Genomic DNA, 27,914 nt, shown 5'->3' on the forward strand with positions numbered 1-27,914 from the left:
AATAGCTTGGATTTCAAGATTTTCAAAGACCTAATTATGATTATAATTCAAAAAGGGCTTTATAAGGACCTAAGCAGTTGTCTCGAACATAGTTTGATAGGTTCAACATTTTCTTATTGGACATGGGATTCTATTGCAGTGATGCAGATTTTTCTTTTTAAATTTTCCAAAATACTCAAGTTTGTATACACTTGCTTCTCTATGTTGATGACATTATAATTACGAAAAGTAATTACATATTTGTCATTGAGGACATTTTCAAATTAAATTGTGAATTCACTATGAAGGACAAATGAGATATTCACCACTTTCCTTAAGTGTCAATAAAAGTTTGCCATTTTTGTTTAAGTTATAAAGATGAGTAACATTTTTTTCTCATCAATGGCTGCAAAAATCACATGGATTAACTTAATTCTTCAAGATCTTGGCATCGATATTCCCAAGCTCCATCCATCTTTTGTGACAATTTATAAGTCGTTCAAATGACAATGAATCTTGTTTTTCATTTGAGATCGATTATCACTTTGTTCACGAGAATGTGGCTAAGCAACAACTAGTTACATGGTTCATCCTCTAACAGTTACAAGTAGAAGATGTGTTTACCGAGCCATTAACTAAACTCATCTTTCACTCTTTCAAGAAAGCATTTTAGACTCTTTAAAAAAAAAACTAAATCCATGTTTTAGAATTCAAGGCCCAAACTTAGCTTATGACAATTTCCAATGTTGGGTTTGTGGGGGAGTATTAGTGATAATAGTTTGGAGTCAAAACTGATCCAAATACCAATTAATGATGATGCAGAGCATTCAACTCATCAATCCAATGCAGATGAGTTGGATCCAAATCCAACTCACCGGACTTGATCCGAGATGCATTACCATGTAGATCCAATGACATGCAGGGGTCTTCATTTCAATTACTGAAATTGCATTTTATTTTTTATTCAATTTTGGCAAGTAGAAATCATATTAAACATTTCTCTTATTTTATTTTTATTTTTATTTTTGGTTTTTTTAGGTGCCAAATTCTACGAATCTGAATAGTTCTAGTGCTCTTCAGAATCTTTTTGTGGTACTAGAGGGTATATGGGGATTAAGGGTAGTTTTTATTTTTTATTGCATTTAATTTTAATGCCTTTTTGCTTGTGGGTCCGGATCCTAACATTGTTTGGATCTTGCCTGAGATCCAAACCTCGTTGGACTCATATGGGTGATGCCACTTAGTGTGGACATCCATAGTCCCCAATTTGAATTCTCATTTGACTTTGAAGTCAATTGAGTTATTGAAAGGGCTTTAAAGCTCTAATTCTAAAAATGACTTATTTAATGCCTTGGAAAGAGTCTGCCTTGAGAAGTCTTGACCCACTTTATGAAGCTCTATTTTGGGTGTTTAATAGCCCAAGGAGGGGGTCAACCAAGAGGAGATTGATTTGAAATTTGGAAGAAAAAAAATCATGAATGAGAGCTTGGCTATCATTTGGTTTTGAAAGAAATCCTTTGAGAAAGGTTAGAGAAACTCGTGTGAGGGTGCTGATTCAAGAAGAATACTTCTTGTGCTTGTATGGATGAATCTTGTGTTGGTGTTGTTCTACATTTGAGAAAGTTGTTAAAGTATTTTAAGATCTTGTTACTGCAAACAAGATAACAATTTTTTTGAACTTGTTACCATTATCTTGTGTTCTTTGTATAATTGTTATCATCGACTGCTAGATTCCTTGTTAAAGATTGTGAGTCTATTTATAAAGTGTTAATGAAATCGTTTATGTGATTTTGGTTGTCCAGAAACTCATTTTGTTGATGTATGTTTGGGTTTTACTGAAACTCGTTTTCTGCTAAGGAAAGTAGTTTCTGTATTCAGGATTGTTAGACACTGTCCTGGTATATTGATTGTATCTCTTTGGATATTGGTCCAAATCAAATGATATTTGATTGGTTGGAAAGCTAAAATTCTCCCCTTCAAGTTTGTTGTTTATTGTTTTTCTTGAAGCATCATTGTTAGGCCTCTAAAATCTCTGATAAGTTTCAATCAATCGAACAAGACTAGAGTTATGTCCTATGCATCACATCACTACTACTATTTCGTGTTTTCATCATATATTTTTGTTTACTAAACAAAAATTTGCAAATTATAACTTGTTGGAAAGCTGACACCTAGAGCTTTAACTTTCATGTTTATAATTTTCCCTTCGATTTGGACATTAGTTAAAATAACCACCAATCTCTGTTAATAAAAAAAAAATTTAGATCTGGACTCTTTGCTATATTCCTAATAGCATCTCGTATTTGCAGTGTATCTTTGTCATCTCTGCTTTGTTTATTGAATTAAAGCATGATCTAAAAAAATAATATTCAGATTAAGAATCCTCATGTTTTGGGTGAGGGACCAAAATCTCTCCATCGACAGAGGGACCAAAATCTCTCTTCAAGTAGTCGGACCGGTCACCTACCTGTTTTGGGTGTCTTGTCTATTTGTCCCATAGAATCTGTCATAACTCTGCTTACACAAATCCGAATTTGACATTTTTAGATATGTTTGAAAGGTGTGCGCGTCGCACAACGTTTTCGTGTTGGCCACCTTAGTCAAACCAGAGCATTCAGGCTTCGAATCACAGATTGTTTAAGTCTTGTTCGGATTCATCTGCTTAACTTAGCTTCTGCGCATGGCGATTCATTTGGATCTCGGATCATGAATCGGCTCCTGTGCCGAGTCATCCATCAAACGAAAGATAAAATGATATTGGTATTTTAGAAGGCTTGAAGGATAAGTATGAAGTATCAAAGGGTAAGTCTGCAACTCTCCAATCTTAGCAAATTAGACTACAAAGGAAGGAAACTCAATGAGGAGAAAAAAAGCCACTACTTGTATTGTAACCCAAGGATCTCACCATGATATATGAGAAAAAGCATATTCAGTTGTAAAAAGCCAAGGATGATAAAATAATAAAAGCATTATCCCTCCTATTGAATGACGTAAATACAATGTGTTTATTTAAATTTTCTTCTTCTCCCTTTCGTTTAGACCTTTCATGAAAAATGGATACAAATTTTTAAAAAAAATCCTATTAGCTCAGCCTCCGCATGAGAATGCTTTCATAGGCGGGGAGGTATGAAAGGATTGGAACAAGAAAACTGGCAGGACCCAATGTTTCACTTATTATAGGAAAGAAAGGAAAAAGAGATGGCAGCTCAGCAATTTTCCATAAAAATTACATGAAACAAACAAACCCTGCTTACTTTGAACTATGCTAGGAATTGTAAGGAATGGAAATGAGTACACAAGAATTAATTTATTGATGATTGATAATAGTATGACAATTTAATGACAGAGTTACAATAGCAATAAAAGCTTTCACCATTTCTTCTATCTATTTGAACTAGGATTACTACATAAAGACACCAACATTTTATGGCAGCCTTCTTGAGGTAGCAAACACTAGCCTTTTTCTCCCTTCTTTGTAGGGAATTTTGCTTTTGTGAAAGTTGTACTGATGACCTCTAGCCGAAACATGTATCTATGTGTGGCAATGTGTACAAAAGTAGCATCAAATGGACTGCAACTTCAATTTTACTTCCGATGGAATACGTGCAGGATGGTTGTTTCTGTCAATCCAAGCAATTATTGAACTTCCTTCCAAGACTAGCTGAGAATTTAACAAGCAAAAAGTCAGCAGTTTTTCTTTTTTCTTTCATTGAATTGACATGATTTCTTCTTACTGTCAATTGTGATAGTCACCTCTTGATTTGGAAGCTTGAAAATGAAGAAATCAAAAAACAGACGTGTGGTAGAAACTTTTGAAATTTTCAGTCTCAGGACAAACTTATCTCCACGCTGCATCCACAATTAGAAAGTGCAAACTTCTTAGCATCATGGAAGAAACCCTCTATCTATCTATCTTATATAAATTGAAACTTGTAATATATTGTTCATCATACAAAATAAACAAAAATGATATTGACCCCTACTTATTTCATTGAATGGAAATACTGAAATAGTAGTGGTCCAAATCACGCTAAAATTTTGTATGATAAAATGGATAATTACCAAAGATGCTACAGTAATTGTGATGTGATCCAGAAGAACACTTTATAAGTGTGTGCCCTTTTCATTAGGGGGATAGGCAGGAAGCAGAGTGTTGTGGCCCCCTCTCTCTTAAAAGGGCCAAGCACTTTATAAGTGTTCTTCCAGAACACTGGACCACGCCCCGCGGGCAGCTGCTACCTAGCACCAGTCGATAGGGCTGAACACCTTGTTAATTGTTTGGTGACGAACTCTGTGTCTGCTTTACAATAATTGAATGGCTAACTACTTACCTGTAAAGGAGAGATAAACTTGAGAGACAGCTTGTGTGTTGCAGCTGCATGGCCTTCAGACTTCAATCCATCGATATCGATACCAACTCTGACAAACAAATCTGTATAACCTAAAACACATAGGGAATGTAGGAAACCTTTAACTAATGTATGCATTCAACCATCAAAGAAAAACAAAAAATACAGAGAAATCAATCTTGAAACACATGTTTCACAATTGGCAGGCAATCAACCGAGAAGAACTAATTCCGCAACTCTTATTTCCATCAGCAATATGAAATAATTAGAGCTGGTAAAAAATGATAAACAGTATGTTAAAGAAGAATATTGCCAGTGGTGAGCTTGAAAATCAAAATCATGATGCTTGTGTGTAGACACATGTAAACCTATGAATGCCGTCTCAATAAAATCAAATCATGATGATTGGGTTATATTCTTCTTTTGATTCTCATTTTTCTGAAGCCAAATACAGGGTAACATTTTGGTGAATCCATCAGTACTATAGCTCAAAAATGGTTAAAACTAAACTAGAAACAAAAACAAAACCATTGCAGTCTCACCATGTTCGAGGTAATGGGAATATATGGCATTATTAACAACTCCATATTGGTCCAATTCATAATCACGAACTTGAAGTTCAACATCATGACAGCCCTGCAAACTGAAGAAGTCAAATCCCAAATTAGTACTCTTTGATACTCCTGTTATTAGGCCTGGCAATGGGACAGCCCAGCCGGTCAACTCGTCAATTTGCCTGGATGACAAGCCGTATGGGGCCTGTGTACATCAAGTGCATACCACCATCCTATTCCGAGTCTGAGTCAAATTCAGAATCCGATTAGGGCAGATGCGATTAAGTCAGACTCAGTAATGCCTAGATCCGACCTGGTTCCGATGCATTTACATCCCTTAGCGAGGGTCATAATTGTAGTGAGAGGGATGTACCATGATCCATTTTGTTCATCTTTGTTTTGGAGGAGGCTGCAAGGATCCTTGTTAAGGAGTAAGCTGTGAGGAGGTGTCAGACTAAGCATTCTTTGAGATGGCAACTTGGTTGTTGATGGAACCCTAAGCAGAGTGGTTGAGTTTGAGCTTGCAGGCTGTGTGGTAATGGAAGGGTAGATGCGGGGGAAAGCTTCATATCTGAACTTGGTTATGGCTTCCATCTTCTATCACCAAGTTGGGTTCCTTTGTGTCTAATTGCATCAATTTATAGCGTTATTCACAGCCTTTCCTTCCAGGCAGCCTCCTTCTCTGGATGTACAATTTTGCCATTTTCTAAATTTTTTGTTGACTGAACAAGCATCTAACTAGCACGTGGATTTTGTGTGTTAAATGCAAATCCAAGTTTGGTTCTCAATGAGATTTTCTGCATGTCTTTTCCAAGTACTCATAATTATAATTATGATCCTTACAACTTGGGTGTCAACCGGTCGGGTTTGGTTCGGACCCACGTGAAACCAGACTTTGAACCAGATTTTTGGGTTTGGTATTGAATGTGGACCTTAGTCTAATTGGGTCTACTATAATATTAATCATACCTAAACCTGATAAGAACAACATGAAGCAGACCCAAACCATACCCGGTAAAATCATATTTTTTATCATTTTTACATTAAAAATTTGCAGGTCGTAATCAAACTCGGGTTGGGCTCGAGTCTCGTATAAAATTTCATAAACTATACCCGGGCAGGTCTTAATCTGGTCTTCTTATTGAATACCCAGACCCTATAAGGTTTGGTTCAGGTTTTTTTTGGGTAAACCCGACCCGTTGACACCCATACTTGCAAGGTTGATGAGATGTAACAGCTCGGGTTTTGCCTGACCACAGCTAGCCAATAAAAAAAAGAAGATTTAAAAAGTCGCCCCTCTTGGTACCTTGCAAAATGGGGGTCATCAATAGGGGTGTTAACAGGTCGGATTTGGTTCGAACACGGGTAGAACCAGACCTGGCCTCGATTTTTGGGTATGGTATTTGGGTTGGGAGGTGAGAATAATTGGACCCTCCATAAGAGAAATGATACTGGATAAGAACCAGACCAATAATATTTTTATCATTTTTATATTGACAAATTATGGGTCTGAATTGAAACTTGGGTCTGGACCCATAATTGAATGGGTCGGGTTAGGGTAAACCCGAACAGTTGACGCCCCTAGTCAATGCTTGGATGGCTGCTTTACTTTGACACCAAAAGATTGAAAGACGTTGGAAAGCCAACAGGTTCGTATTCCACTGGTTTTTTATCTTTAGCTTAAAGAATCCTCAATCGTGTGAGAGAACCTGGTCTACCCAGATGAAAACCTAACCAGTAGACCAATAAAACCACCAGAAATTCCAGCTTACTTGCCATTTGCATGTGCACAGTCAGAAACCTGGTTCTCGGGAAAATGTTGACGAGAGAAAAAATATGTTGAGATTTTACAAAAATGCTCTTTCATCGGAAGATTGCCGTCCCTAGCATGAAGTTTTTCTAAAGCTGCCATCACCAAATCTTTTTTTTCTTAATAAGAGGATAATTTCTCTCTGCTTTGCCCAACTTTTAAAAAGAAATTATCTCAAGTTACTTGATGAGGCGGCTTAACTAAAATAAAAAATAACCTTATGTTTTAAATATTAAACACTCTTGGTCTCGTTAGTTTACCACCAATGAGTGCAAGAATCCAATGAGTGCATGACCACCATTCCAAAAAGAAAACACAAACAGACAAACAAAAGCCAAAGATCTATGTTAAAAATTATAGGTGCTCCGCGTGGTTGGTAGGAGCTATCAGTGGGTCTCATTCTCGTTTGGTGGGAACCTTTCTGATAAAAGCTTTCATTCTTGGTATTCCAAAACAAACCTGAATTTAGTGCAGATGGTAGGGAGAAATTGTTGCTTGATATTTTGCTTTGGAGGTTTACAAGGAGGGCTGGCAAAAAACAAAAAACCAACCTGACCCATCAACCCACTCAATTTAACACAACCTAAGTTGGTATAAATGGTCTAGTACAAGTTTAAAAGTTGGGTCATATTCATATCATATTATATCATGCAAATTTTGAAGATACTTGAGAAAAAAACAGAGAGACACCTAGGGGAGTTGTAGTGGGGTGAGGCCTTAGCCGCTAGACAGGCAGTCAAGATTCTATTTTCACGACTGTTAAAAGAAAAAGTCTGCAAGCCACGAGAAGGAGGAGGCCTGGGAATCCGTAACATGAGTCCAACTTATCCAACCCAAATATCTAAACTTTGTATCAAATTGGGTTCCTCTTCAGAACGGCAGCAGCCATCATTGATTAGGTGAGATGGGAAATTTGAGGGGGGAGAAAGGGTAGAGTTCGGGTTTAGCCCAAGCTGTTCTCTCATCAAATGTTTTGTCAATAATACTAAGAAAGTCATGTATCATGATCTCGGGAAAACTTTAAGATTTTTATTTTTTTAATCTTAAATGTTTAACAACCAGAATGAGAAAATGGGGCACAACCAGAATGAGAAAATGGGGCTACTATATATATATATATATATATATATATACTTGCTTTTGAATCATCTGATTTTGATGCATAAACAAGATCTTTTTAAAGCTTTAAAATCAATGACTCATAATTTTCATAAATGTTCAAGCATTCAAAACATGCACTTTTTCATAAAAAATACATGATCCAATGGTTGATTCCTAGTAAATTCACCATGCTTAGTACATCCACATGGTTGGATTTGCAAAAAAAGTATTGAAAATGCCCACATTTCCATTTTTCATATTCTAGTTTTCATATTTCAGTTCTCATATTATGGTGACTCTCTCTCTCTCTTGGCCTGGTCCCAAACCCCAAATGCCTCCACCTCCCCTGTCGCCTTTTGCCTCTCTCGAACACTAGCACACACCGTTCAGAGGTTTTGGCAGGTGAAGAGGCATTGGCATTGGACCTGTGTTCGGTCAATCAGTGTCTGAAGCACCGAAAACTGTCAGCAGGACGTATCCCCTCGAACCTCAGGGAGGTTCTCCCACAGCAGCGTGCCATTGACCGGTGGGTCCTTCACCAGCATCCCTCCTCTTTCCCCATCACCAAAAGCACACACCATTCAAAGGTTTTGGTCGGTGAAGATGCATCGGCATTGGACCTCCGTCCGGTCAATCGGTGTCTATAGATATCTCCTCGAACCTTAGGGAGGCTCTCCCATAGTAGCGGGCCCTTGAACGGTGGGTCCCTCACCAACAACCCTCCTCTTTCCCCATCCGAGATGGACGATCTTAAGATTTTCTCTCAGCCTTACCTCTCCTCGACCCTTTCTCTGAGCCTCTGAAGCACGGAGCCTCGACTCAACCATTTACCCGGAAGCCTAGTTCGATCCATTCGCCGAACCCTCATTGGAACCACCCGATGCCTCACCCCTCCTCGATCTTTTCCCTAAGCCCCTGTAGCACGGAGCCTCTGCTCAACCTTTTCGCTGGAGGCCCTACTCGGCCCTGTTGTCGTCGCCTCACTTCCCACAACTCTCCCCCCTCTTCTCCCTTTTTCAGGCAGTCGGCACACCAGACCGATGCTGCTCCCCCCCTTTAGCTGAACGGTTGTTGCTACAGCCTACACTGTAGTCTGGCACATCTGCTCCACCTCTCCTGTAAGTTTTCTCTTGCACGTCAGCTGCAACTTTGCTTCACCTCTCCGACCAGCGAAAGCACTCAGGTAGTAGCACCGCTGCATCGGTGTGTAAAAGGAGCAGATTGTGCGAGTCGACGACGGCCTTTCGGCACCCAGTCGGCGATGTTCCGGCGAGAGAAACAACCAACGATGCTAAGGTACCTCTTCCTTTCTCTCTCTCTCTCTATGGTGTGTGTCCATGGAATGCAGCAACTCTGGCGGGGATTTGAGGGAAGATTGCTATAGAATAAGGGCTATTGCGTGCTAAGGAGAGTGTACTGCCTCGACCACAACCCCAATGACTCGTTGCTGCACTGCAAGGGTAACTCTCTCTCTCTCATGATAATGATGATGATGGTTATGAGAGGCAAGTCGCGGGGCTCCGATCAATTTTGGAGTCTCTCATGTAGTCAATCGATTTCTCACAACAAACAGGCTCTCCTGGAGTTGGCGGAGGGGATTAATGCTTGGGCCTTCACGATGTCGCTCTGGAAGTGGGGGGCTCTGGTTAGGGTCCCGTTCAGGCTGTCTCAGGGATTCTTTGCTTCATTGTCTGGGTTTCTGGTCCGCGGCTTGTGTCGATGAGCGCTTGTATTAGGGGACGTCTCGTGGTTTGTCAAGTCTGTTCAAAGGGAAGCGTTGGAAGACAACGAGATTCAAGGGTCGCTCAATGCTCCTATTTTCAGGTCATCCTCTAACAAGGATGTATTAGAGGGGTGGAATCTAGTTAGGCCGGCGTGGCAACCCTCTTTCTGCAACCTTAGGCGACGGGCAGATGTGGGCCAGGCAAAGCCGGGGGACTGGTGGTGTACTATCTGTTTCAATCTCAACTTCTGTTCAAGAGTTTTTTGTCACAGGTGTGGCTAAGATCATTCAAGAATTGGTTGTATTGTTTGCCTCTCCAGCGAGTATCATATGCCAGAACCTTCACCATAGGCCAGGCATCGGGTTCCTACTCCTCGTCGATCTGTTGTATCTTTTTGTGATGTGGCGCAAGTGTGTACCTTGGAGGCAGGTACGTCGTAGTTTTCGGCGGTTAAGATAGGATCGCTCTGGGTACTGTTGAAGGTATCCAGAGCCGTATATTCGTTCAGTGAGGCTGGACGTTCGCCAGAGTTCTACCGCTCGTCTACTAGAGCATCCATCGGAAAACGTCCTTCTAAGCCAGCAAGTTGTCACATTCGTCCTGACGAGTTAATGAGTATGACTGTTCTTGAGATGGAGTGTGGGGCCACTTGCATTGAGAATTATTCAGGCTCTATATGTTTATCTAGTTTGCCTCTTCGACTATTGGGCCGCCAGCACGATCTTGCTTCTGGGAGTTGTGTTGCATTTATCGCCCATGATGGATCTTGGGCCCGTTCATTTTTTGATGATCGTGGGATATTTTGTTCTGCCATTTCTATACTTCATGTTTTGACGATATTCCTACCGTGCAAAGGCGTCTTGGTGTGCATGGGGTCCGCCCAAACATTTTTTTGGGTTTTAATGGCATGGCCTCGTGGTCACCTTGCATGCCACAACCTACCAAATTTATGTGTTCGGCGGACTGCCTGCTCGATTAAGATGGGGGATGTCCCATGGAGGTTCTCAGAGCATCTGTTCAGGGGGCCTCGGGGGTCTCCCGCTTGCAACCCGTGCATCCACAACCTTGCCCAAATTTGTTAGGTCTGGAGGGTGGGTCACAAGGGGTCGATGACATATTTGACATATAGGGTATGTCCTTTGTCGAGGCTACGCGAGCGCTAGGAGTGCAGATTTCACCCGGACAACTTTCTTCGATCCAGCAATAGATTATTTCTCGAGCACGATCGGCGGCTAGGGTCACAAATAGTTTTCGTAGAGCTAAATCATTGGCATGTTTGCGAGCCCAGCTTCAAGAAGATGGGTACAACTCAGTTCGACGCTCAGCCCGACAAAGGCGTACTAGGGTGTTGCCTGATTATTTATCATGAAGATGTGTATTTGGAATATTAAGGGCATGAATTGCCCCCGTAAGCACTTGTTTTTAGTTAATTGGATTAGGTATGAAAGTTCGAATATCGCTATAATTTGTGAAACCAAAATAGAGGATATTCTCTTATCAGTGGTATCTTACTTATGGAGAGGTGTGACATATGCTTTTATACCGGCCGTTGGGTTTGCTGAGGGCATCCTGGTTCTTTGGAAAGCCTCTCTTAAGGTGAAGATAGTGACGGATTTTACGACGAAAGCTTTTCGTCGCTAAGCCATCGCTAAACATGTTAGCGGCGAATTAGCGATGGATAGTGTCCGCCGCTAATATGCATTTTTCTTATAGTGTAGAGCCTTCAGCCAGTGCTTAGCTTTGTCTTTGAGGCAGAAAAAAAACAACGTTAACCTTAACGCGTATCTCCAAAATTGTTGATCCGCACTGTAGAGCAGATCTCGAGGAACACATCGAGATGACAATAGGAGTCTTCATTGTTAAGGCCATAAAAGGATGGTAACATTTGGATGACATTAGCCTTGATTTTAAAATGATTGGCTCCTACATCAGGTCTAGTGATGCAGGAGGCAGGAGTGTAAACATTGGGCATGAAGTACTCCCTGAGAGGACGGGTCAAATGTTGATCATCAACCATGGGGCCGGATCTGCGGGCTCTTCTAATAAGGGACTCGGGGTCCTCAACTGACTCAGCAAGCTCGGGGTTAAGTGACCATCACCCTTGCATGCACCTAAGGGTAGACCGGTGCAACAACCATCTTAAAGAATATATTTTCTAAATACCTAACGTGCAGAGCGGCCAAACCACAAAGCAGGTAAAGAAAAAGAAAACTAAGAAGTAGTAAACACATCACCACACACTTGCACCCAACAAATATTTTGCGAAAATAAACTAAGAGCATAATACCAATCGTGTGCAATCACCTCCTAAGGGAAAGCCTAATAGGTGGGTCGTGCAAGAAAGGCAAGTTGGTATCTAGGATTTGCAAACACGTGATTCTAGATCCTAAGTACTGAAAGAAACTAGCAATCCTAAACAATTAAACAAAGAAAGAAACTAGCAACCCTAAGTAAAGAACAGAAAGAAAACTAGCAACCTAAATAAACGTGAACACACAATAACAATAAAGTGAATACTCATATTTTAATCGTCGTTCCCTGGCAACGACACCAAAAATTTGATGCAACTGTTTCAGTAGAGTATTTTAAAATGATATTTTCAATAAAAACGTTTATGCAAATTGTGCATCAAATAATAAAAACTGTCTCGCACGAGTGGTGGAGTCTGGGTCGAACTCAGGGACCATGAAAAATACTTTATATTCCATAAATAACTAAACTACTCTTTATTGCCTTAAAAATAAAAACAATTAACTAAATAAGAGTGTGGCCCCTTGTCGAGGGCTTAAACAAATAAAAATAAATGGTTTTATTACATATGTAAATTAAATAATAAAATAATAAAAATCCTAATCTGAAATAAAAGAAAAAAATGATCTTCAATTCTTGAGCTTCTTGTTCCTTCGTTGTCCTTCAGTGGTTATGATCTCTCTTCTTTTTCTTCACCAATCTCTTTTCTATTTCTATTTGCTGAAGGGGCTCCTTGAGGGCCTGAAGGGCTTTTTGAGGAGACCTTTTAAGGACTTCAGAGGGCTTTTCAGGGGTACTTTTGAGGGCTCACTACACGTCTAAACGTCTCCCTACGAGAATCAAAGACAAAACACGAAAATGAGAAAGAAAACTATAAAAACATCGAAGGTTATTATAAGCAAAAATCACAAAAACTTGAATTAAACTAACATGAAATAACAATCCACTACAAGACAAAATAATAATACTAACTATCTAACTAACAAGAATTAAGTTATGACAACTAACGACTAAAAGACAAATTAACAAAACAAACAAACTAACCCCCAAGAAACAATTCCTGAAACAAACTAAGATCAAATGAAAGAAACACCTTAAACTAATTAATTACCAAAAGAAAATGTGAATAGTTTACAATCCTTGGTTTTTTACAATTATAGGATATTTACCATAAATAGTGGTGAGATCACTTGGCTACAACACAACAGTTGGTCGTTTCTGTCCTCATTGAGTATCCTTCCCTTGTCCTATTCGCTGAGATTTAGAGAGCTGACAGACTTATTCTTTAATCCTACAAACTTATCCTTTGGCCCTTCTAGAATAGTGATACCATTTGATCCTTCGTTAGCTGGTATTTGGGTTGGTTTTGAGTCCAAATTCTAGTATTGCTAATAGGTCTTTCCTTTTTACAGGAATGAAACAATTAAGAGTTTATTTAATGTATATTTTATGGACTGCCAAATCGTTTAAGGGAAAGGAGTTGCACCACAACAAAGTAGTGGATTAGCGATGACCACATTTCGTCGCTAACCGGCTTAGCGACGACGAGGCAACGGAAAGCTTACATCACAAATTTTTTGACGCTAACTGGCGACGGAATACATCCGTCGCCAGTTCTGTCGGTAATTGCGACGGAATAACGAACGACGTATTCCGTCGTCAATCCGCCAACACTTAACGGTGACCTCGGTTGGCGACGGATTTACATCTGTTGCTAAGCCATCACTAGATTTATATACATAGCGATGGAAAAATCCATCGCTAATCCGTCGCAAACACGAAAAAAAAATTTATTTGAAAATTAAATATCGAGAATGGTACAATTTATATTTCCTGTAATAAAAAACAAAGTATACATAAAATTTCATATAAAAGGAATCTACAACAATTAATCGTTCCACCTTAAAATTAACAAGTTTAATTATTTACAATTCAACAATTACAATTTCGAAACAAAAAAAAAAATAGAACTTCTTCAACACATTAATCTAATCATCGCCAAGATTTTGTGCATCTTCTTATTCATTGCCTTGATCTGTCCCTTTAGCTCTGCTACGCTGATTATCGCTAACAACCTACATAAGAAAAGAACAGTCAGTATTGATAAACAAAATTATTGAAATAAATTATACACTATATGTGATTCTATCATGTGCTCATATGTGTTCTAAGGCAGTAAAAAAACTTTATATGTGATTCTATCATGCTCATATGTGCTCTAAGGCAGGCAAAAAACTCTATATGTGATTCTATCATGAACGATATGTGTTTTAAGGCAGTAAACTTTATATGCGATTATATCATGCTCATATATGTTCTAAGACAACTAGAAAAACTCTATATGTGATTCTACAATGCTCATATGTGCTCTAAGGCAAAAACAAAGCTATATATGTGATTCGATCATGCTTATATGTGTGATAAGGCAGTCAAAAAATTGAATATGCGATTATAGCATGTGCATATGTGTTCTACGGCAGTCAGAAAAACTCTATATGTGATTCTATCATGCTCATATGTGCTCTAAGGCAGGCAAAGCAAAAAACTTTATATGTGATTCTATCATGAATGATATATGTTCTAAGGCAGTAAAAAAACTTTATATGTGATTTTGGCATGCTCATATGTGTTTTAAAGTAGTCAAAAAACTGAATATGTGATTATAACATGCTCATATGTGTTCTAAGGCAGTCAAAAAACTGAATATGTGATTATAGCATGCTCATATGTGTTCTAAGGCAGTCAAAAAAACTTTATATGTGATTCTATCATGCTCATATGTGCTCTAAAGCAGGCAAAAAACTTTATATGTGATTATAGCATGCTCATATGTGCTCTAAGGCAGGCAAAAAACTCTATATGTGATTCCATCATGCTCATATGTGCTCTAAGGCAGCCAAAAAATTATATATGTGATTCGATTATGCTCATATGTGTTCTAAGGCAGTCAAAAAACTGAATATGTGATTATACCTGAGAGGGACTTGCAATCGAAGATCCTTTGTTCAGCAAAAAACTGTTGAACTCATCTCGCAGAACGTCGACGACAGTTTCATGGAAGTAGTCACGCAGTGTGTCCTTAACGATCTGGTGTACATCTTCACCGAAAAGAATAGCCTGTTGCTTGGAGCTTATGTCGACTGAAGAAGTCTGTGAGCCGTAAGTGGAAGAAGTAATAACAAGTGAAGTGTTCATATTACTCCCAAACCCGAACACGCGACCTTTTTTGGGTTCACCTGCTGCAGGATCAAATGATGGATGTTGAGTAGCGTCATCACCATATCGCTCTACCATCTGTTGCTCATATGCCTCTTACAAAATAATGTTTAAAGTATACATTAATAATTAATGATAACATTATGATAACTTGCATATTGCAATGATTATTAATAGAATAAATACATACCGTTGTTGTTCTCGCCTTCTCTGATACGAAGTCTCCCGTGGTATTTTGTTTATGTGTTTCAATAAACACATCCTTATATGGTACAATGCCTCTTTTTTTTGCTTCCTGCGAAGTTAAATGATAAAAGATTTAGTTAACAAGTTTGCAACAATACTTCTAAACTTAATATTATATATTGATGAGTTACCATTTTCTTCAGGTGACTCCCAAATGTCTTAGATTCACCTGTGTGTAGATGGGCTTCGGGCATTTTCGCTCGATTTTGTGCAGCCTTCGCAGAGCGATTTCGAAATGCATCTCCCACCCACTTATCGCACATTCCATCCCAATAATCTCTCCTGATAGTAATAGGGTCATGGCTCTTCCACTGTAGTGGATCATCTATTCCGCCAGATGCTTTTTTTGCTGCAGTCTTTATATTGTGCAGCATGTCTGCAAATCGATTTGCAGCCACCTTCTGCCACACCTTCCTTGCATCATTTTCTTCCACCGTAGTTGCGAAGCGATTTAAAGCCTACAAATATTTTCAGAAAGTTAGTAGACATGACTAAAAAAAATTAAATATGAAATACATTAAATATGAGAAACAACTGTATGCCGTGAATGAGGACCACAATCTGTCTAATACCTCATTTGGATACTCTTTTCATTGAGCAACCGGTCTTGGTAGATGTTGAAGAAGTGAATTCTTAATCTCACGTACTACTTCTTGTGGCTCAAACCTCATGATGCACATGAATTGGTATATAGTAAATATCAATATAAAATATTTATAAGATATGCAATAATTGAAAACGAAATACTTACGATCGATTATCGATATACACTATTCGAATGAGTCTTCTTGTGCTAGACTGAGAAGACCCTGCTTCCTCTGTTGGCTGCTAACTTGTGTGATCAACTGGTGTAGGTGGGTCGTGTACAGGCGAAATATCATCTGTAAAAAAATACGTTAGAAATTCTCAGAATGCGCATTTGAACTAATCGAGCATTCAATTAGTTAAATGATATACCTATCACAGGAGCCCGTGAAGATGAAGGTTGGGCCTGGCTACTACTGGATGAGCGACCACTGTAACATCTACGAACCATATTCTAACAAATAACATATGTTATACAATACATTCAAATAATTCGCATCAAGTATTACAATACATTCAAGTCATTCGCATTAAGTATTACAATAATTCAAATCATTCGCATCAAGTATTGCAATACATTCAAATGATTCGCAACAAGTATTACAATACATTCAAATCATTCATATCAGGTACTGCAATGCATTCAAATCATTCATATCAGGTACTGCAATGCATTCAAATCATTCACATCAAGCATTGCAATGCATTCAAATCATTTGCATCAAGTATTATAATGCATTCAAATAATTCAAATCATTCATATCAAGTATTGCAATGCATTAAAATAATTCAAATCATTCACATTAAGTATTGTGATGCATTCAAATCATTTGTATCAAGTATTACAATACATTCAAATAATTCAAATCATTCACATCAAGTATTACAATGCATTCAAATCATTTACATCAAGTATTGCAATACAAATCATTCATTCACATCAAGTATTATAAAGTATTATAATAATTCAAATCATTCACATCATTCATTGCAATGCATTCAAATCATTCGTATCAAGTATTACAATATATTCAAATAATTCAAATCATTCACATCAAGTATTGCAATACAACTCATTCATTCGCATCAAGTATTACAATACATTCAAATAATTCAAATCATTCACATCAAGTATTGTAACGCATTTAAATAGAGGTCTGTATTACAAGATTTTGCTCACTAGCTTGAGAATTCTTCCTCGTCACTTGTTTGACTTTCTTCTTCTTCTTCTTCATTGTTTACCCATCCACTTGGTATATTATTTGGATCACATTCTTCTATGAATGTTTCATCGGCCAATGGAGATATGACATGCATATCATGCGCAACATCGTGACCATAAGCGAAGTCATAGATATCATCTGATTGATAGTAATCGTTGTCTTCAGCTAACTTATCTTCCTGTAACTGATCATACTCACGGTATAGTTTGGACTTCACCTTGCAAACTGCCCACCATTTATTTCTATCTGACTTTTTTATTCTCGGATATGAAGTATAATAAACTTGTTGAGCTTGCGAGACTAATATGAATGGTTCATATGTTCTAAACCTGGATTTATGATTCACCTCCACAATGCCTGAAGCTTTGTAGAGTCTTGTTGCGGTTGGATCAAACCAATGATACTTGAATAAAGTTACCCTGTTATTTATGCCTAAGTAAGTCAACTCCATTATTTCCTCTATAACACCGTAGTAATCATGTTCATTTTGTAGCTGCTACCCTTGACACACACGCCACTATTCATCGTTGCAAAGTTCTGATAAGTACGATGAAAGTGCTTCCAAGCTTCAGCGTCAACAGGATGCGTGATCGTGTTTTCATCGTGTCGAACTTTATTTGCATGCCATCTCATGTGTTTAGCTGTCCTTGAAGACATATACAATCGTTGCAATCTAGGAGTGATAAGAAAGTAGCAGAGCGACTTGTATGAAACTTCCTTTGATCTCGTGCTATCATTGCCTCTTGTCTTTGGCTTGAACCGAGGATGCCCACATGATGGCATGATATATTGTTTTCTTTCTCCTTGAAATACAACATGCAGTGATTTGGACAAGCATCAATCTTTTTGTAACCCATACCTAGAGCGTTGACGATAACTTTCACATGATAGAAATTTCGTGGCAATTTCTCATATTTGGGCAACATACTCTTCACAATCATGCACAAACGGTCAAAACATGATTGACTCAAATTATACTCGGACTTCAAATTCATTAGTTGAAGAATTGCAGACAAGATAGTGTGACTCTCGCAACCGTTCCAAAGTGGCTCATCAGTATCTCTAACTAAATCATAAAATCTACTAGCTGCATCGTTTGATGATTCTTCATCTACGACAGTTCTTACATCAATAGAACTCATAACAGAACCCAGTTCTATTTCTGCGGCATCAAATATCAAATCCATATATGGATTATCGTGCACCACATTCACCCGTGTATCAAAATTATTTCTAAATTCTTCTCCATGAAACGTCCAGTTCTGATAATCACTAATAAAACCCTTCCTGTATAGGTGATGTCTAATGCCATGAAGCTCTACAAATTGATTATTCTTACAAATCTTGCAGGGACACCTAATCCGACCTGTGGGATCTACTGTACTAACACTTGCCGTTGCAAATTCAATAAAACTTTCAACACCATCTATATATTCATGCGATAACTCATTGTCCACTATCTTACGGTACATCCATTCACGATTTGCAGTCATTTTCTTATGATGTTACGAATAATAACCTAACGAATTAAAAGAGAACAATCAGAATGCTACGATGAAGAAAATATCAAATTTATCATGCAATATACGATGTCATACAATAACAAGAATTTTGATGCATGCATTAATAACTTAATATTTTCATGTGCAAACTATTAATGACACAATACAATCATTTGAAACATGCTTTCATTATACAATTTCACATGAAAGTCATAATCAAATTGAAAGTAACTACATGCAAGCATGGATACAATTACATCAAACATTGCAATACATCGTAATTATTTATATCAAACAAATGTCAAACTTGTACCTGCAGCAAACACACTTCAATATTTCACTAACTACTACCATGCCTAGCATGGACTCCGTACTCAAAAAATAAGAACACTTCCATATTCATACATTAAAATCATGCTCAGCATGATCTCCGAACTCCAACAAAGCAACCCTAAATATCAACAACTAAGTGAGTGTGTGAACAATAAAATGCTACTTCTAATAAATTAAATAACATGTGATACGCTTGCATCACTTACTCACCACGGGTATTTACCCGATTTGCATTGTTTTTGTCACTTACTTACCACAGGTGGCTGAGCACAAGCAGGTTTCGTTGAAAAATCTACACAAAAAAATATTGTTTTAAAATGAAGTCACCATAAAAAAAATGAGGCTGTTTCGGCAGGGCGTCGACTTCCTTGCTGTTTTGACAGAGGGTCGACCCCCTTACGGAACATAGGGGGTTAACCGACCCCCTATTCCGGCAGGGGCTCGACCCCCTGCCTGAAAGGCAAGGGGTTAACCCCCTGCTGTTCCGACAGGGGGTTAACCCCCTGCCTGTTTCGGCAAGGGGTTATGCCCCTGCCTGTTCTCCCTGCCGGAAAAGCAGAGGGTTAACCCCCTGCCAGAACAGGCAAGGGGTTAACTCCCTGCCGGAACAGGCAGGGGGTCAGGGGGTCGACCCCCTGTCGAAAAAAGCAGGGGGTCGACCCCCTCCCGGAAAATGCGTGGGGGTCGACCCCTCGTTTACCTGTCTTCGGGCGGCGGCGAATGACGGGGCCTGCGGACGGCGGACGGTGGGACCGACGAATGGCGGGAGTGGGCGAACGGCAGGAGCGGGCGAACAACGGGAACGGGCGAACGACAGGAGCGGGAGCAGCGAAAGAAGAAAATGAAAAGTTGTCTGGGATTAGGGTTATTCAAAAATTCGCCATGGCTTAGTGATGGATTAATTTCGTCGCTAAGCCGATGTAAATCAAATTTACGAAACTAGCGACAGAATATATTCCGTCGCCAATTACGTCGTTAAGTAGCGACGGAAAATCTTTTGTCGCAAAGGCCGTCGCCAAATGTTGTGTCCGTTATGACAAAACACTATGTCGCAAAATCCGTCGCTAAGTAGCGACGGATTTTGCGACGATATATCTTACATCACTATTTTCGTAAATTTCATTCATTATAGCGACCAATAGTTTTCGCTCGTTAATCTGTCGCTAACTAGCGGCAGAATACTTTCGTCGCTAAAGTCCGTCGCTAACAACGTATTTTCTTGTAGTGTTGGTTAACCTAGTATTCACCAGACTTAGATTTGTGCAACCTGCCCTCTGGCTGAGGTACTCTAGGCTATGTGAAAGGTTGAGAGTTTGAAGGCCCGAGGACTCTTGAGGCCGAACCACCAGAGGGCATTATTGGGGCAATTTCCCTCTTAGGATTTGCCACCCAGGGTGGGGTCCAATGTGGCTCGATCTTGGTTACACGGATTCCTCATCATAAAAAAACAATTATTTGACTTTGTTTACTTTATTTTAGCTTTCCTTTTTTTACGGTGGATTTGTATGCCTAGAAAATCTTAGAGTCGTTCCTAATAATTGACCAATGTTTTGCATCTTTATAGTTATAACAAGCAACAGTTGGAAAGTTTTATGCTTTTAATATTATTCATGATTGTCAAAATTAAAGTTCATGGTTTGATCCCCCATTTAACAACCATCCAACATCTGGTTTTTAGGCATATAGTTGTCCAATTTTTAGTACAATTGACAAATGGTAGTTGGTGTCCATGTTTTCAAGGTATGCATCTTACTATGGAAATCAGACATGTATTGTTTCGCCAATGATTCGGGTGTGGCCCATACCGATACACAAATGTATCGTTTAGAATAGGCCAAAATAATTAAAAAGTAGTATGTGTCAATCAGAATATGACACGTGTTAAAACTATTAAAATAATATTAAATTTTAAGCTATTTTTACATTTTTAAAAAAATATAGCTGATTCAGGTCAGTGTCATATCGATTTTTTGACGATAAGATAAATATCGGCCAATACCCACCGATACTGACAACATTGATTATAAATATCAGTTGATACCCACCGATACTGACAACACTGATCTTACCTTCGTCTGTGATTTTGACTAGTTTAGTTGTTTAAGCAGGCTTCCTTATTATTATTGATGATTTAAGTAGAAACCAAGGCTCTGTTTGGGAGTCGTGAATCAGAGGTGTAGTGTGGTTTTCCCAGTGCTCTGCTGTTTGAGAACAAAGGTGTTGCCAAAACACTGCATTGGGAATGGAGTTGGCAGAACTGACACCACCTTTCCTAAACTCATTTTTTGAGCAAAACAATTGTTCTAACGATAGACCATCTACTCGTTTATATTGTTCCATTAAATCTATTACTGTTGCAATGAGATTTTTTTTTTCTTTTTCGACCCTAATGCAACAATCAGTGCATGTTCAATTTTGTGAACTGCCTAGCCTATGGGCCTAAACTAGGTCCAGTCTTGCTAGGTTTGCTCATTATATATATATATATATATATATATATATATAACATGATCTAAGAGTCCATTCTTACTAAATCAATCATGATAAAACACATCTAACAATTTAGATTTATCATAAAACACTTTAAACTATGAGCCCTAACAAAAAAGGAGCCTCATATGTTTAGTTCTCATATATATATATATATATATATATATATATATATATATATATATAGTTAGTTAGTTAGTTAGTTAGTTACTTAGTAATGCTGGTTATGCCTCATTTTCAAATTCTGGTTGTTAAACATTTAAGATTAAAAAAATAAAAATCTTAAAGTTTTCCCGAGATCATGATACATGACTTTCTTGATAATCTAATACTTTGGTGAATCTTAGGTCATGATACATGACTTTCTTAGTATTATTGAAAAAAAAATTGATGAGAGAACAGCATGGGCTAAACCCGAACTCTACCCTTTCTCCCCCTCTCAAATTTTCCATTTCACCTAATCAATGATGGCTGCTGCCGTTCTGAAGAGGAACTCAATTTGATACAAAGTTTAAATATTTGGGTTGGATAAGTTTGACTCATGTTAAGGATTCCCAGGCCACCTTCTTCTCGTGGCTTGCAGACTTTTTCTTTTAACACTCGTGAAAATAGAATCTTGACTGCCTGTCTAGCGGCTAAGGCCTCACCCAACTACAACTCCCCCAGGTGTATCTTCAAAATTTGCCACCATGATATGATGATATGAATATGACCCAACTTTTAAGCTTGTACTTGACCATATATATACCAACTCAGGTTGTGTTAAATTGAGTCAACCAATTGGGTTGATGGGTCGGGTTGGTTTTTTGTTTTTTGCCAGCCCTCCATGTAAACCTCCTCCAAAGCAAAATATCAAGCAATAATTTCTCCCTACCATCAGAACAAACTGTAGCTTTGTTTTGGAATACCACAAATGAACTAATTTTGCAATTCTTATTTTCATCAGCAATATGAAATAATTAGAGCTGGTCAAAAATGATAAACGGTATGTTAAAGAAGAATATTGCCAGTGGTGCGCTTGAAAATCAAAATCACGATGCTTGTGTGTAGACACATATAACCCTATGAATGCCGTCTCAAAAAAATCAAATAATGATGATTGGGTTATATTCTTCCATTGATTCTCATTTTTCTGAAGCCAAATACAGGGTTACATTTTGGTGAATCCATCAATACTGTAGCTCAAAAATGGTTAAAACCAAACTAGAAACAAAAACAAAATCATTTCAGTCTCACCATGTTCGAGGTAATGGGAATATATGGCATTATTATCAACTCCATATTGGTCCAATTCATAATCACGAACTTGAAGCTCAACATCATGACAACCCTGCACACTGAAGAAGTCAAATCCCAGATTAGTACTCTTTGATCCTCCTGTTGTTTGTTATTAGGCCTGGCAATGGGCCCGCCCAGCCCAGCCCAGCCGGCCCACTAATCAATTTACCTGGATGACAAGCCGTACCGGGCTGTGTACATCAAGTGCATAGCACCATCCTATTCCGAGTCTGAGTCAAAATAAGAATCCGTTTAGGGTAGATGCGATTAAGTCAATATATATATATATATATATAGATATAGATATATATGTTTCACATATACATGAATCAACGAGAAAATAATAGTTCATGATTTACACACACACATATATATATATATATATATGTGTGTGTGTAAATCATGAACTATTATTTTCTCGTTGATTCATGTATATGTGAAACATGTCCGGATACCTAATTTGATTCTAGTAGTCCAATGTGTAAATTGCTATATATATTTCATAAAATGATTTATTTGACTGATTCTAGAAAAATTAATTATGATTCAATAACCAAAAGATTCAAAAGATCCATCATCCCACTTTCATTGGTTCTACTAGTTTCAAGCACATCAGTGGTACGTAAGAGTAACAGAGGAAGCGAAGGAGTTGCTGCATGAGATGTTTTTTTGATAAATTTTCGAGATCACATGTTGAAACAAAGCATTCATCTGAGACTATGTTAAGTACAAGTATTATTTGAGATATCTTTCTCGTGTATTTGTGGGTTATAAAGACAACTACCAGGGTTGTTGGTGTCAACACATTGAACCAGAGCGTGTGTACATTGGTATACATGTTATTTTTTATGAAAATAAACACCTTTTTTTGAGGTAATGGCATAACACTTTTAACAATCAGAATGAGATCTCTATATTTTTTGAGTGGATTGCTAGTTGTGAGCAAGAGGAAGAATCAAACCAGAAAACCAACTTTATGACATCATCAACCTTAGATCATAGGCACCTCTCGACTGCTGATTACCAGACAGCTGGATCCTATCATGGCAGTCACACTGATCCGATATATATGAAATCATGGGTCAATTAGATGGAAATCAACAAAAACATGACCTCAATTAACAACACCATCAACATGTAAATCAAGGTGATATTGTTATTAGTAGCATTCCAGATTTAAATTCTCATATTATGATCACTTTGTCCAAACACGGGAATGTGAATCCCAATCCCGCATAAATTTTTGGCTTTAAACCACCCTAGGTGGTATCAAGCTATGACAGATGAAACAGAAGCCCTTGGAAACTTGTCCCTAAGAAAATGGATCTCTTGATAGATTAAAAGCTTGCATAGTTGATAATGGTTACACCCAACTACCAAGAGTTGACTTTATTAAGACATTTTCTCTTGTCATCACCGACCACCAACTACCAAGAAAATGGATCTTTTCATAGATTAAAAGCTTGCATAGTTGCTAATGGGTACACCCAATTGCCAAGAGTTGACTTTATTGAGACATTTTCTCTTGTCACCACACAAAATATCGTAACCATTTCGTGCCAGTAATGACTTTTACTTCATTGGCGCTAAATATAATCATGCCAACAAAGATGTTATAATGGCACAATGTATGTTGTACCAATACTTCTTTATTGGCGCGATCATATTTTATGCCAGTAAATATGCTTCATTATTGGCGCGCATAAGAGGAGCACCAATAAAAAGATAATTTCTTGTAGTGTTGGCTCATGGGTGAAAATTTTGCCAATTGGATATAACAAATACTTTCTTGTGTGCTTTTTTAATTGAACCTGTATTAATGGAACAATAGCTTGGATTCCAAGATTCTCAAAGACCTAATTATGATTAGAATTTAAAAAGGGCTTTATAAGGAATTAAGCAGTTGTCTCGAACATGGTTTGATAGGTTCAATATTTTCTTATTGGTTGCGGGCTTCTATTGCAGTGATGCAGATTTTTCTTTAAATTTGCCAAAATACTCAAGGTTGTAGACTGTTGCTTCTCTATGTTGAAGACATTATAGTTACAGGAAGTAATTACACATTTGTCATTGATGTCATTTCCAAATTAAATTGCGAATTCACTTTAAGGACTTATGAGATATTCACTACTTTCTTTGAGTGCCAATAAACAGCCAACTGTTAGCGTTCAAGTTCCGAAGCTGAGTATCATTTTTTCTCATCAATGGCTGCAGAAATCACATGGATTAACTTAATTCTTTAGGATCTTGGCATCGATATTCCCAAGCTCCAACTATTTTTTGTGACAATTTATGAGTCCTTCAAATGACAGTGAAACTCATTTTCCATTTGAGATCGATTATCATTTTGTTGGTGAGAACACGGCTCAACAACAACTAGTTACATGGTTCATCCCCTCAAAGTTACAAATGTGTTTACCAAGCCATTAACTAAACCCCTCCTTCACTCTTTCAAAAAGTCATTTTAAACTCTTTAAAAAAAAAAAAAAACTAAATCCATGTTCAAGAATTCAAGTCTCAAACTTGGCTTATGAAAATCTCCAATGTTGGGTTTGTGGGGGAGTATTAGTGATACTAGTTTGGACTCAAAATTGATCCAAATACCAACTAATGAAGGATAAAATGGTACTGGTATTCTAGAAGGGTTGAAGGATAAGTACGAAGTATCAAAAGATAAGTCTTCAACTCTCTAATCTCAACAAATCAAACTACAAGGGAAAGAAACTCGAAGAGGAGGAAAAAAACCACCAACTGTTGTATTGTAACCGAGTGATCTCACCGATATGTGGGAAATAGTCTATACAATTGTAAATAGCCAAGGATGGTAAAATAAGAAAAGCCTTATCCCTCCTTTCAAACAACGTAAATAGAGTGTGTTTACTTTCCTTTTCGTCTTCTTCTCACTTTCGTTTAGACCTTATACAAAAATGGGTACAGATTTCAAAAAAATTCTGCTAGCGCAGCCTTCACATGAGAATGCTTTCATCGGCGGAGAGGTATAAAAGGATTTGCACAAGAAAACTGGTAGGACCCACTTGTGTCAGCACGCCGCTTTCCTACCAACATAATTTGATGTTTGTTTCACTCATAATAGGAAAGGAAGGAAAATGGATGCCAGATTAGCAATTTCCAATGAAAATTACATGAAACAAACATACCCTGTTTAATTGAACTACCCTAGGAATTATAAGGAATGAAAATGAGTGCACAAGAATTAATTCATTGATGATTGACAATAGTATGACAATTTAATGTTAGAATTCCAACAACACTAAAAGCTCTCACCATTTCTTTTATCTATTTGAACTAGAATGACTACATAACGACACCAACATTTATGGGCAGCCTTTTGGAGGCAGCAAACACTAGCATTTTTCTCCTTTCTTTGTAGGGAATTTTGCTATTGTGGATGTTGTATTGATGACCTCTAGCAGAAACATGTATCCATGCACGACAATGTGTACAAGAGTAGCATCAAACGGATTGCAACTTCAATTTTACTTCCGATGGAATACGTGCAGGATGGTTGTTTCCGTCAATCCAAGCAATTATTGAACTTCCTTCCAAGACTAGCTGAGAAATTAACAAGAAAAAGTTAAGCAGTTTTTCCTTCTTCTTTCATCAAATTGACATGATTTCTTCTTACTGTCAATTGTGATAGTTACCTCTTGATTTGGAAGCTTGAAAATGAAGAAATCGAAAAACAGACGTGTGGTAGAAATTTTTGAAATTTGCAGTCTGAGGACAAACCTATCTCCACGCTGCATCCACAATTACAAAGTGCAAACTTCTTAGCATCATTGGAGAAACCCTCTATCTATCTTACTTATATTAATTGAAACTTGTAATATATTGTTCATCATAAAAAAATAAACAAAAATGATATTGACCCCTACTTATTTCATTGAGTGGAAATATTGAAATAGTAATGGTACAAATCACACTAAAATTCCGTATGATAAAATGGATAATCACGGAAGATGCTACAGTAATTGTGGTGTGATGCAGGAGAACACTTTATAAGTGTGTGTCCCTTTTTATTAGCAGGATAGGCGGGAAGCAGAGTGTTCTGCCCCGCTCTCTCTCTTAAAAGAGCCAAGCACTTTATAAGTGTTCGTCCAAAACACTGGACCACGCCTCAGGGGCAGCCGCTACCTAGTACCAGTCGATAGGGCTGAACACCTTGTTAATTGTTTGGCGACAAACTGTGTCTACTTTCTACAGTAATTGAATGGCTAACTACTTACCTGTAAAGGAGTGATAAACTTGAGAGACAGCTTGTGTGTTGCAGCTGCATGGCCTTCAGACTTCAATCCATTTATATCGAGACCAACTCTGTCAAACACGTCTGTATAACCTAAAACACATAGGGAATGTAGGGAACCATTAACTAATGCATGCATTCAACCATCAAAGAAAAACCAAAATTTTGAGAAATCAATCTTGAAACACATGTTTCACAATTGGCAGGCAATCTGCCAAGAAGAACTAATTCTGCAATTCTTATTTCCATCAGCATTATGAAATAATTAGAGCTGGTAAAGAATGATAAACAGTATGTTAAAGAAGAATAGTGCCGGTGATGCGCTTGAAAATCAAAATTCATGATGTTTGTGTGCAGTCACATGTAAACCCATGAATGCCGTCTGAATAAAATCAAATCATGAAGATTGGGTTATATTCTTCCGTTGATTCTCATTTTTCTGAAGCCAAATACAGGGTTACATTTTTGGTGAATCCATCAGTACTGTAGCTGAAAAATGGCTAAAACCAAACTAGAAACAAAAACAAAACCATTTCAGTCTCACCATGTTCGAGGTAATGGGAATATATGGCATTATTAACAACTCCATATTGGTCCAATTCATAATCACGAACTTGAAGCTCAACATCATGACAGCCCTGCACACTGAAAAAGTCAAATCCCAAATTAGTACTCTTTGATCCTCCTGTTACAGGGTCATATATAGTTGTAGTGAGAGGGACGTACCATGATCCATTTTGCACATCTTGGTCTTGGAGGAGGGTGAGAGGATCCTTGTTAAGGAGTAAGCTGCGAGGAGGTGTCAGACTAAGCATTCTTTGAGATGGCAACTTGGTTGTTGATGGAACCCTAAGCAGAGTGGTTGAGTCTGAGCATGCAGGCATTGTGGTAATGGAAGGGTTGAAGGGGCGGAAAGCTCCATAGCTGAACTTGGTAATGGCTTCCATCTTCTATCACCAAGTTGGGTTCCTTTGTGTCTAATTCCATCAATTTATAGCGTTATTCACAGC

At 38.0% G+C, this 27,914-nt stretch overlaps 1 protein-coding gene across 2 annotated transcripts; it reads right to left on the reverse strand.

Moving 5' to 3' along the window:
- Positions 1–3,504: 3,504 nt before the first annotated feature.
- Positions 3,505–27,812, reverse strand: LOC149815635 (acyl-acyl carrier protein thioesterase ATL3, chloroplastic-like). 2 transcript variants are annotated; one of them, XM_089989951.1, is made up of 5 exons: positions 27,631–27,812; positions 27,449–27,549; positions 26,888–26,997; positions 3,733–3,828; positions 3,505–3,640 (listed from the first exon to the last, which is right to left on the reverse strand). In XM_089989951.1, exons 1-5 carry the CDS (start codon positions 27,786–27,788, stop codon positions 3,542–3,544), a joined length of 564 nt encoding a protein of 187 aa, XP_089846077.1. In that variant the 5' UTR covers positions 27,789–27,812; the 3' UTR covers positions 3,505–3,541. The 2 variants fall into 2 exon arrangements, with proteins under 2 accessions (XP_089846077.1, XP_089846076.1); XM_089989950.1 differs by lacking the exons at positions 3,505–3,640; positions 3,733–3,828 and adding exons at positions 25,901–26,213; positions 26,306–26,401.
- Between the last annotated feature and the right edge of the window lie 102 nt (positions 27,813–27,914).

Source organism: Nuphar pumila, chromosome 15 (genome assembly GCF_984573655.1).
Source record: "Nuphar pumila chromosome 15, dmNupPumi1.hap1.1, whole genome shotgun sequence".
Classification (NCBI taxonomy): Eukaryota; Viridiplantae; Streptophyta; class Magnoliopsida; order Nymphaeales; family Nymphaeaceae; genus Nuphar; species Nuphar pumila.

Excerpts from the sequence above, each read along its gene's own strand:
- LOC149815635 (XM_089989951.1), bottom strand. The coding sequence starts at position 27,788 with ATGCCTGCATGCTCAGACTCAACCACTCTGCTTAGGGTTCCATCAACA. Across the intron at positions 26,998-27,448 it reads TTCCCATTACCTCGAACATG|GTTATACAGACGTGTTTGAC; the intron begins GTGAGACTGAAA and ends TATGTGTTTTAG. Across the intron at positions 3,641-3,732 it reads TCAAGCTTCCAAATCAAGAG|CTAGTCTTGGAAGGAAGTTC; the intron begins GTGACTATCACA and ends TTAAATTCTCAG.